The 12,658-nt window shown below is 40.1% G+C and overlaps 1 protein-coding gene across 1 annotated transcript; it reads left to right on the top strand.

Moving 5' to 3' along the window:
* The first annotated feature begins 1,646 nt into the window (after positions 1-1,646).
* Positions 1,647-3,558, top strand: gbx1 (gastrulation brain homeobox 1). The gene is given in 3 exon segments (XM_028472433.1): positions 1,647-2,107; positions 2,937-3,254; positions 3,257-3,558. Coding segments are annotated over 3 exon segments (966 nt in total). The 5' UTR covers positions 1,647-1,656; the 3' UTR covers positions 3,454-3,558.
* The last annotated feature ends 9,100 nt before the right edge of the window (positions 3,559-12,658 follow it).

Here is a 12,658-nt window from a genome sequence, read left to right on the forward strand (position 1 = left end):
GAAATTACTGTATGTGACATTTTCTAAAAAGTTAAATTTATGATCATAACGCATGTAAAAAAAAATAAAAAAAAAAAAACAGGACAACAAAGTCAATATAACTTCAAAACAAAACACAAGAGAAACAAATGTCCTTTTTTTTAGTTATTCAAAGTTTTGTTGTTGATTAAGTGACAAAATGAGCAACCTTGAAGAAGAAAATTAAAATGCAGTTTGGATTATTTATTCATTTTATTTACGAGATGAAAAATGCAGCTATATATGTTCTGAAAATGAAAAAGCATTTCTGTTAATCTATTTGAAATTGAATTATTGTACAGATATGCTTTCATATAGTGATAAGGCAGCTTAATGGGTCTCTTTTACACCTTTAACAAATAAATACATAAATAAAAATGGAATGCTTTGTTGATAAACAACTATTTTAACATTCATATACAATAGAATAGAAGATTTGTCATTGTGAAACATATACAACGAAATGAAGGTGCTCTTCAAGAATGAGGAATGACATATGACACACTTAAATAAAATACTGGAAATATATAATACTATAATATTACTCAGCACTGCGCACACTATATACAAAACATGTGTATACATTTAGATCTTTAAAAAACAATCATGCATCAATAATGAAAATTCAATCCACATATTAAAACAGCAAAACAAAACACAAACAAACAAAAAATGACAGGGGTTATTAACATACAACATTAGAACTTTGGACAGTCTTGTAATATTTCTGTTTTGTCATGTTTTCAATGACTTCAATACATTTTCTTTTACACTTGTTGCTTTTAGGACTTGTTTCCATCTAGAGTTGGTTGCCTGTTTTTTGTCGTGAGACCTGGCAACCCCGGACACCTCCCTGATGTCCGTCTCTGATCCTCTCTGGGGAGCGAGCTCTGCACCCCCACCCCACACCACCCCCCTTATTGTGACCGCTTAGAAACATCTGGCTCCCCTCCCGCTCGCTCTGCTGCCCGTCGGCCCCAAACGTTGTCTCTGTCCGGCCCTAATTACTCCTCATCAATCAGCATTAATAATAGCTGATTGGATTGGTGTGGTTACCGCTTATAGAAGGGGAGGGGTCCTCCAAACCGTTTGGGAGTCAGCGGAGGACCTGGCAAAAAAAAAAAGGGGGGGGGGGTGGCGGGGGGGGGGGACGGACTGTTTGGTCTCACTGGGAAACGCCCGCCTCTCCGGACCGAGTCAGAGGCCGATGGAGGAAATGAAGCGTAATTTGAGGAAGATGGATGAGCCCCCAGGGACCCCCCTCCCCCCAACACACACACACACGCACACACACACACACACACACGCACACACACACACACACACACACACACACACACACACACACACACACACACACACCTCCCTGTGTGCGGGGCGGAGCTGCGCAGAGCGGCGTGGATGATGCAGGAGCGCCGCTGCATGTTTGTGTCTCATCGTGTGACAAATAAGAAGGAAAAGGACGCGTCGGGCCACACCGACGCACGCACAGCGCCCCGATCCCGCACGCACCCAGGGATGCCCGCACGACGCAGGACCTACTTTTCCTCCGCTCCGTGAAACTTCTGCTGCCTCCAACTTTTTTTTCTTTTTTTTTTTTTTTTTTTCCTCCGCGTCCTGAAGCCGTCAGTCCGCGCCATGCAGAGGCCGGGCGGCCAGGGGACCGCTTTCTCCATCGACTCCCTCATCGGGACACCGCAGCCCAGACCGGGCCACCTGCTCTACACGGGTTACCCCATGTTCATGCCCTACAGACCGCTCGTCCTCCCCCAGGCGCTCTCCCATGGACCGCTCTCCTCTGGCATCCCTCCGCTAGCCCCGCTGGCCTCCTTTGCGGGTCGCCTGACCAACACCTTCTGTGCCAGCCTTGGTCAGGGCGTTCCCTCCATGGTGGCGCTCACCACCACCATGCCCAGCTTCTCGGACCCTCCGGACAGTTTCTACCCGCCTCAGGAGCTGCCCGGACCCCGGTTGAGCGCAACCGACCCCGCGGGGAGGCGACAGGAGAGCCCGCAGTCTGAGGAGCTGCACGGCCGGGACAAGAGCTCCGAGCTGCTCCACTTCTCCGACACCTTTCAGACCATCTCAGGTGAGTGTGGACTATATCACTACCAATCCTGTGCGTAAAATCCGGGGAAACATCAACGTGTGATCATCACCCCTTTACATTTAACACAAACACGTCTTTAGTGACAGCCTTGGGGCTTTGATTGCTCGTGCGTAAAACCGTGCGTAAATTGCATTAAAGTGTCTCCCCGCAGGATTTAATCCGTTCTTTTACAAAGTCAGAACTCTGGCTAAAGTAGCACCTCTTTGACCACAGCCTGGTGATTTAAACCGTGCGTAAAGCGTCTATGGGATGTCACACTTTGGAATTCAGTCTTCAGATAATGTTTTCATCTTCACAGGATTTAGAAACAGACCCAAAACTCAATCTATATGTATTTCCAACAGCATTTTTCACACTGATGCAGTGCGTATGTTTAAAGTGTGTGTGCTATGGATAAACCCTTCATAGTTTCATTGTGCGTATTTAACCACAGCCTGAAAGCCCTGATGTCCGTTTAAAGTGTTTTCCATGAAGGCCACACTTTGGACACATGATGCTCCTCAATTTGTTCATAATTTAAGCCTGACTCCAAACTAAAACCCAACTCTTCATTTTAGATTTAACACAATATGTCACAAGTTACACCTTAAGTATAAATATGAAACACTTCTTTAATCACAGTCTGATTATTGGATTAAATAAAGGTGCAGGGATCCAACCAGTAACATTTTACTCCAACAAAATATGATTGAGCTATTTAATCACTGATTAAATGTGACAGTGGCCCGTTACGCATTGTTTAAATACCAAGTCTGAACATAGTGCGTGTTTTGTGCGTGTGTGTGACCTTTCCTCTGCTCACCTCCAGGTGAGACCAAGCTCTACAGCTCAGACGACGAGAAGCTGGACCTTAAGTCTGCGGAGGCCGCGTGCAGTGACCGGGACGACAGCTCGGTGGACAGCGACAACGAAAGCTTCTCTGACGGGAACGCGTGCGGACCTCTGGCCCCGAAGAGCAAACTAAAGGCCCCCGGCTCCCAGGAGCCGCTGTCCGGTGGCGGCTCGGGCGGAAAGAGCCGTAGGAGACGAACTGCCTTCACCAGCGAGCAGCTGCTGGAGCTGGAGAAAGAGTTTCACTGTAAGAAGTACCTGTCCCTGACCGAGCGCTCCCAGATCGCGCACGCACTCAACTGAGCGAAGTCCAGGTGAAGATCTGGTTCCAGAACCGCAGGGCCAAGTGGAAACGCATCAAGGCCGGTAACGTCAACAACCGCTCAGGGGAGCCCGTCCGGAACCCTAAGATCGTGGTCCCCATCCCGGTGCACGTCAACAGGTTCGCCGTGCGCAGTCAGCACCAACAGATAGAGCAGGGGAGCCGGCCGTGAACGCAGCACCGTGGGAACTCCTCGCTCTTGAAAACCTGTCACGGACGGTGCAGGAACAGTCCGTGAACGCAGCACCGACCCCGTGTGTGTGTGACACCCCCCCCCCCCCCCCACCTCCCCCCTTTCTGGACTCGATGAGCCACTGATGTGGACAGTGTGGCTGCAGAGCCGTGCGTCTTATTTATTATCATCCTGTGAATATGTAAATAGAGACGGTGAGGAACGGAGGTCCGTGCATGTCCGCTGTTTGGTCCGTGTGCATGTAATGAAGACTGACCGAGAGACCGCCTCATTCTGGACCCGGAGTATTATTATTATTATTATTATTATTATTATTATTATTATTATTATTATTATTATTATTATTATTATGAAAATATGTCTGGGCGGTTTAAGTCAATGCAGGTTCTCAACTGGTTTCGGGGCCCACCATCACCCCTTGATGTGACACCACAACCCAAATTAAGATTTTGGAATTCAGGTTTTTCAGCAAATGTTAAATTTCCCAAATCTGTTAAATTACATGATGCATGAATCTGATTAAATCCATTTAATATAAGACTCAAATATAGGTTTTACACCGAACGCTAATATTTTTGGATAACCATCGCATATATTTGTGAACAATTTCTGTATTTTGAATATTTTGTGTTTATCAACTGTTGTAAAAAGAAAAAAAGACATAGTCTTTTTTTATCACAAGCCCTCAAAGTCCTCTTTTAAATCTTTTATTTTGGGAAAAAAAAAAAAAAAAAAGCTCCAACTCACTGTTTTTGAGGATTTTGCGTATTTTCCAAAGGATTCAACAGCCACATTAAAATAAAACAGCAGGATATATTTACAGCGTTTAAAAAAGTGGATGTTAAAGGGCTTATAAGAAAGAAAGAAAAATATCGAAACATTTTTGGGCTCAAGGAAACTGTTTGCATTAGTACCTCAGATGACATGTATGGCATCATTCCACTTCAAAATAAAAACATATAATTTTTGTTAAAAAAAAAAAAAAAAAAAAAAGTTCACACGGTCGACTGAAAACTATTCTGCGACCCACATGTGGGTCCCGACCCAGCAGTTGAGAACCCTCGGATTAAATGATGTTTTTTGGGTCCAAACTGTAGGAGGAACATTTTGTTTTTTATCTGTCGGCCTGTGGCCAGCTAAAGGCTCTGGTTTAATTTAAAAGCGTGTAAAATAAAAGTTGGACTTTATCTGCAAAAAGAGGCGCCTCTTGGTTTTTATTACAGGAGCATTTGATGTGAAAGCGCACTGAGGAATTAATGAGATGTAATTAGTGGGAGGTCATGTGGAGTCAAAGAGGCTTGTTTGGATGTGGTCCAGGGCCGGAGTGCGCCCGGTGCTCTCCCGGTGTTCGTCCCCGGTTGTCCCCGGTGCTGTGCCGCGCTGTGCGCTCCGCAGGCCGCTGCAGGGAGACCGCGGCGTGTTTCAGATGAAGATAAATGAGAGGTTTCTGTCTGATATGACAGCAGAACACACAGTGGAAACGAGATTAATTACACCTCATTATAACACCTCTCTCAGCCGAAGCCTTTACATTCTTTATCCCAGAAACACAAACTATACATTATTAATATCAGAAATTAGAAAACCATCTAGTAAGATTTTTTTTTATTTTTTTTAAAAATGCCTTTTAAGTCACCAATTTGCTCATTCTATCACTTTATTATTCCCCAAATTAAACATCACTATAGAAACACACACGTGCGACTTTTATGAAGTGTTCATTTTGCTGACTAAAAAAAGTTCGTCACAGTTTTCGTCGACTACATTTATTAAAAAGTGACAATAACGTGATTATGACTTATTGAAAAAAAAAAAAAAAAAACCATTTAAACAAAACTGTATCAAAACATATGGATATTTTCGTCAAATAATTCAAAAGGAAACTATAATTTCGTCACATCGGACAAATTCCAAACAAAACTCATGTGATCATGCTATGATAACATTAAATCATGTCTGTGTGTACTCACAAACATTAATATCATCCAATATCAGGTTGATAAATGGTAATTGAATCTTTAAAAATGCATAAACTATATGCTTTATATTTTAGTCAACTATCTAACAGATTTAGTCAACTGAAATCTGAATGTCATTTAGCTGACGAAACCTAAACTTGACCATAAATAGTCCTGATGACTACATTTTGACTAAAACTAAATCAAAATTTGGCGTCAAAATTAGTCCCATAGCTTTTACAATACATACATTTAGTTTCCAAATTGCATCTCTAAATAAAAGTGCAATAAAATGGGCCTCTGAAGGTGTGGGTGTTTTTATTTAATTACATTTAGGTGTATTAATATTAAATATGAATATATACAAAATGAGGACATTGTATGAAAATTAAGACATTTTTAATCAATCATTCCACAGCGTTAAAAAAATTATTCCAGTCCTAAAAGTAATTATTGGTCACAAAAGTGCATTAAACGGTTTTTTTTAAGTTTAGTTTGATTTGTGTGTGTGTGTGTGTGTGTGTGTGTGTGTGTGTGTGTGTGTGTGTGTGTGTGTGTGTGTGTGTGTGTGTGTGTGTGTGTGTGTGTGTGTGTGTGTGTGATGGACTACTGACCCGTGCAAGGTGTTTTTTTTTTACTCAGCAATAATTAACCAATCCTTTGACTTATTCTCTAAATGTATATGATACTAATATTATCATACTATACATAGATAGATTAGATGATAAATGATAGATAAATGTATATAATACAGTATTTTTGGCCTATAAATAAACCTTGAAATCCTAAAAACAAATATTTATCTGATTGTTTGGTAGTTTATTATTCATCCAAATTCAATATATCAGTTGTGTGTGTTTATGTTTTTAAAAGAAAATGAAAGATACATTAGAAGAGTGTGTGTGTTCATTTATTTTAAAGCTTATTTGCAAACATTAGCACTTTTAAACCAGCAAAACGCTGCTAATAGTAAATAATGAAGGAATGGTTTCTCTAATCCTGATGTGATCTCACGTTGTCGAGGACACTCCTGTTTTTCTTCAGAGTTGTAAAATGATGAAACAACTCAGCGAACGCAGAAACAACCTCCTCTCCACCATCATTAGCTCACCGAGGGCTGGAATTTACACTTTCTTTCCAAACCCTCTCTGTTAAAGAGGATGATCTCAACCTGTAACGCCTCAAACTCAGAACCATGAAGCAACATCAGCACGTGTTCAAAATACATCAGCAGAGTGTCATGCAAGTCCAGTCTGATGCTAACAACAATGTGATCCTTCCATCAGAATCTGACAGAGGACACATACCCACAGCATAACCCTCAGAATATACAATCAATCAATCAATCAATCAATCTTTATTTGTATAGCGCCAAATCATAACCAATGGTATCTCAAGGCACTTTACAGTAGAGCAGTCTTAAGGACGGACTCTTCATTTTATGGATACACACATATGCATATATACGTATATACACATACATATGTATGCCACACCCAACATGAATTCATGAATTCATGAATTCATGAATTCATGAATTCAGCAATCAGCCGTAGCATTAGGGCTGGAGTTGGCCCATTGCCACGTCAGTTTACCAACTTCCGTTTTCTTTCCGTCTCATCGGCGTTCCCTAATGAGATGTCATTACTGGCTATTGAACTTCTCGAAATTGTGGCAAACATGTTTAATAGAGTTAATTGAGTTGAGTTACTATTGAGTGACTATATTGTTAGTAATCTCATATTCCTATGAGAAAGTGTGCAGAAATCACACGCTAAAAACACGCAAGACAGAAGGACTGAATCATAACATGACCTAGCCACTAGAGCGGACATGGGCTCGTCTGTGAACTGTCGCATCTACAGACATTGGCGTCGCTGTTAGCTTACCAATAAACAAGAAGAGATTCATCACCTTTATAGTAAGTATTGACTAGGCCACTGGGAGTGAGGGCCAAGGCCAAGGCAGGCTGACTTGATAATACTGTATCATGTTTTTCTGCAGTCAGTGCCTTCTCCTCGCCCCTTCTCTCTCTGCTCTGTTTCAGGTGTCATGAAGCTGATGATGACAGTTCCTGATCTGTGGTTCACGGCTCAACTAGTCTGAGACACTCTGATGTTCTATCTCTCTATCCTGTTCTGTTGGTCCTTCTGTCCACTAACCCCAACCAGTCGAGGCAGATGTTCTCCACCTCTGAACCTGGTTCTGCTTTAGATTTCTTCCTGTAAAAGACAGTTGTTTCTCCCCACTGTCGCTAAATGCTTGTTCATGTGGATCTTGTTGGGTTTTTTCTTTCTTATTATGCATTTTATATTTTGATAAGCGCATTGAGATGACTTTGTTCAAATTTGTGCTATAAAAATACATTTGAATTAAATTGAATTGAAGAGTGCGTATCGCAAGTTGTGACATGTCTCTCCATTGTTGCTTGATAGAGATTCAGCCACCAATTTTGCAATGAAAAAAAAAAATGGAAATGCATGATATTGTTTCAAAACATAGGTGTGGTTTAACTATGTGTCATATAACCATTTCCATATCAGGAAGTGAAGTCTGACATATTGCAAAATTTTGTATATAACTTGTGCAAGATTTGGCATTATTGTTTTTTTTTTTTTGCGCACCCAATCACGGGAGAAAATGTAATCTAAATGTGTGATATTAGTTGTGTTTCCATTATAGTTTTTCGCAAATTAAATGCGATAATTTTAAAATTCCGACGAAGTATAATTATGCTTTGAACGTGTTTTTATTTATAGGTTGTTTTGGACAAAATCTCATCCCACGAGACTTTGCTGGAGGAAGACGGACTCTCTAAACCTCTTTATTATACTGAACATTTCTTTGTTGTCTGCTGTCTAATGTGGCAGTAATCATTTTTAAGCATAAATGCTAAGAAATGTGCCAATCTCCTCTTCTGTCCAAACGTACCACGCCATGTTTTCACTGAGAGAAGTGGTCGTGTGAAAAAACAACAAAGATCCACACAGGCTGCTATAATTGCTCACCAGTTTATTGGCACCACAGTGACGTTTCGGGCGCTCTGACACATCTACTGTATATATATATATATACGTGACTTAATAAGTATCACTTGAAAAGATGGTCACATGACCCAATGGACAACAGACATATCTATATAGAGAAAGTACAGGAAATGTGTACTGGCTCCTCTAAAAAAAATGTGAGTCAACACAACCACTACTGGAATATACATACAGTATTTACAAATACACGTTTACAAATATTTACAAGTACCCTGGGGTAGGCTATTTGCAATAATGACAGACACACTGCAGTGATGATACAAATAAAAACCGTCACATAAACACTGTAGTATGGAAGCATGATTACAGAAAGGGTCTGAGGTCAAAATCCTCATTGAGGCCAGTGTGTAGATCCAAAATGCTTCTGTTTTTAATAAGAGTTTGTCAATGTTCCCACCTCTATTTGACAGTTTTATTAGTTCGATACCCAGATATCGCAACATGCTCACATTGTGATGTAGTTCTGTAAAGGCAGGCATACACTGTGCGATTTCTGGCCCATTTTGAGCCGATTTTTGACACGTGTGTCTATTTTTTGGGATCGAGACTCTGCTAGATCGTGTGTCGTGCATTGTGTAGTATACAAGGGGTCACGAGAAGAGATTAACACCTCACGACCAGCTCCCGATCAGCAATCGTATGGTCGTAAGCTCATCAAACATGTTTGTAATCCAGTCGCTCCTCTTGAGGGCATCTCACAGTTGAAGCAGTGCCACGGACCGGCTTACCTTAAACTCTCACATGCGCAAACATCGTAGAACCGCTGTAAAATTGACGGACTGTACTGTCCACATCTGTCCAGCCAGTTCCTGGTCCATCACATCGCCGTCTATTCTTTTTTAAAGCTCTTTTTGCTGAGATTTGCGAGTGTCTCTCCACTTCCGGGTTCTTCTTCTTTGTCTGTTTTAATGGCAAAGCTTCAGAGTTCTTCTTCTTTTTCTAATTTATACATTGCTTTTTCGGAAACAAGACCCTGACGTGTCATGTATGAACGTACAGTGTGAGCAGTCAGATCGTGTCAGAGTGTCGGTCCGTACAGTGTGAGAACATGAATTGTGAACTGCGTACATTGAGTCGCACAGTTTGAGCTGGAGTTGAGGTACAACGATTGAAAAAAATTGCACAGTGTATCCCAGCCTTAAAGTGGGTTGCGACAGGGCTCTTAGGATCATGATTACGTATGTTGGACCGATGTTTTGAGTTTCCGTTTTTGAGGGGTCCCGTGGTTTTGCCTATGTAGGCTAGGCCACAAGGACACTGGAGCATGTAGATGATGTTGCTTGTGTTGTAAGTGATAACTCCTTTGATGTGAAAGGATTTTCCAGTTCTTGGGTGGTTGAAGAGTTTGTTCCTATGCGTAAAGTTGCATTGAGTACAGTGTCCGCACCTGCAGTGGCCGTGTAGGGTTTGTTGTAGAAAGTGGGGTTGAGCCAATGGAGGTAAATCAGCTCTGACCAGCAAGTTGTTCAGATTTGGTGGTCTTTTAAAAACAACGCGAGGTGGCGATATGTCTTTTAAATTAGGATCTATGTTTGAATTGTGCGCCAGTGTTTGTGAATAGTTTTTTCAAAGTCTTTGCTGAGAGGCAAATACTGAATGATGTGTTTCGTCCTGGAGTTCATTGGTTTTATTTTGGTATGTTTGAGACATTGCTTTTGTGAGACTGTGTTGATTTTGTTATGTGCAGCTGCAATCCATTCCTTTTTGTATTGTCTCTGTTGAAAGCGTTTTGCCATATCTGCTGCTTGTTTTTCATAGTCTTTGACTGCGCTGCAAATGCAGCGTATTCTATTGAATTGGGAGATTAGTAGACTTCTTTTTAGAGAGGTGGGATAAAAATATTTGCCATGAAGAATGGAGTTTCTGTGCTTTTTCTGTATAGGCCTGAGCCCAATTCATTAGAATCCCTGTTTATTGAAATGTCCAAAAAGTTCATTATACAAGCATCAAATTCCATTGTAAATATTAAATTACTTGCCATTGAGTTGAAAAAGTTGTGAAAATTATTCAGTTGTGCTTCAGTGCCTTTCCATATGAAGAATATTTCGTCTTTGTATGTTTTCCAGTTTGAAATGTAGTGCAGATGCTGATTGCGGTCTCCACTGAAGAAAACATCTCGTTCGAAGTGTCCAACGTCGAGGGACGTGAAGCTGGGAGTCATTTTGGAGCCTATACTCGTGCCCGAGATCTGGAGATATGTACATTAGATTCAAACATGAACAAATTTGAAGTGAGGACAATTTCTAAGAGGTCAACTATGCATTTGGTGCTGGGTGTGCATTCAGTTCTTAAGTTCAAAAAAGCTTCAGTAGCTCGCAGTCCACCCTTCAAATGGGACATTAGTGTAAAGCGACTCTACGTCCATGGTGACGAGGTAGCATTGAACGGTGAGCTCAATGGTGTGTAGCATTTTTTAAGAAATCAATAGAATCTTTAACATAGGAGGGGAGAGCTGTGACCATAAAGGCTGATATTTTTTCTGTAAGAGATCTGAAAGACACATTTCAATATAGAAACTAGGGCTTTGCGATTTTGCCTAAAAAATAAGAAATCGCCGATTTGTTAAAGAAAAATTTGAGTTTCGATTTGATTTTTTTTTTTCAGTGCACTTATAAATGACTGCAGACATCAGTTATATTGTCAAAAATCCAACTTTATTGCTGCGATTGTCCTCAAGAGTGAAAATGCATAGAACAATCCCAAAATAAAAAGTAAATGAAGTTCTGTCGTTCATCAATTTCAAGCTTTAACCCAGGTTTAAGCAAACGTGCAACAGCAATAATCAGATAACTACATATTTTATAACATATAACATTACAATTAAAAATAATAAACTTCCCTTAGCATAGCTTAGCATAGTACAAATAGAAAATTATAAACATGCCTGTGGCATACATATAGCCTACTCAAAAGGTAAAAACACGTAAACAAAGAGGGGGCTGGCTCACATCGCGCTACGGTAACCCACAAGGACGGAACGTGAAAAGAGAGAAAAAAACAGTCGTTGGAAAAAAAAACCAAAAAAAACTCGAATTTGCAAAAAAAAAAAAAAAAAATTGTTTTTATTTACAAATTCGATAAATCAATTAAATCGATTTTTTTCCCCCCAGCCCTAATAGAAACGTTTGGAAAACCTCTTCATGAAAGTGTAAAATGTTTTTAACGATATTTTAGTGTTTTTTTTTCCATTAAGGTTCCAGTCTTTATTGAACTATTTTGATTTTGTGCATTTCCAAGCTTAATGGAAACACAGCTTGTCTCAAAACATGCAACAAGTCTATATTTCGTGTAATTTTGCAACTTCTCCTTGATTTTGTTTAAAATAATGTATATGAAATTCTGTAATTTCCATTTATTTTCTGCTATCATGGAAAATCTGAGGCCCTAACATCAGATGCATTCTAGGGACGTCCCTCAAACTACAGCAAAGTGCTTCTCTGTGTGCTCTTTCAATAAGAACAGTATAAACTCCTGCAGCTCCTCTGTTTGGTAGGAGAACATGCATATTGTACCGACACCTCTGTCACTGGTTCTCTTCTTCTCTTTTCCTGGACCACTTGTATGGAAACTGACCTATAGCTCCAATTATGAGATAAGTAGATGATCAGTTACACTTGTCCATGTCTCCTGCTCTAAGGACAACAGGTTCAGCTGCTGACTGTTTCATCCACAGTATAAACTAAAAGAGATGCCATCAGTGGTATGGCTGCTAGAGAGGAGGGTTTCACACCTGATTGGAATCTTAAGTCCTTAGTATCACTGAAGATTCTTTACCATAAAACAAGAGAAGCAAGTAGGAGTGAGGGATGATGATGATGATGATGATGATGATGATGATGATGATGATGATGGTGATGATGAGAAAAATAACAATGTTGATGATTAGTTACAATGATGATAAAATAATGTGAATAATGATGATGGTAATAGTAGAATAATATTAATTAATAACAATAAAAACAATAGTAATAATACAGATGATTACTGATAATGATGACTTGATTGATATTGATAATACGATATGATGATGATGATGACAATGATAGTAAAAACAATAATGACAAAATAATATGGTAACGATAATAACGAAGATCTGTTGATAGAAATGATAGTGAAGTGATATTATAAAGGATAACGATAACAGCAATGATGATGGTGATGATGATATTGATAATGATA

This window comes from Gouania willdenowi, chromosome 17, assembly GCF_900634775.1.
Source record: "Gouania willdenowi chromosome 17, fGouWil2.1, whole genome shotgun sequence".
NCBI classification, from domain to species: domain Eukaryota; kingdom Metazoa; phylum Chordata; class Actinopteri; order Blenniiformes; family Gobiesocidae; genus Gouania; species Gouania willdenowi.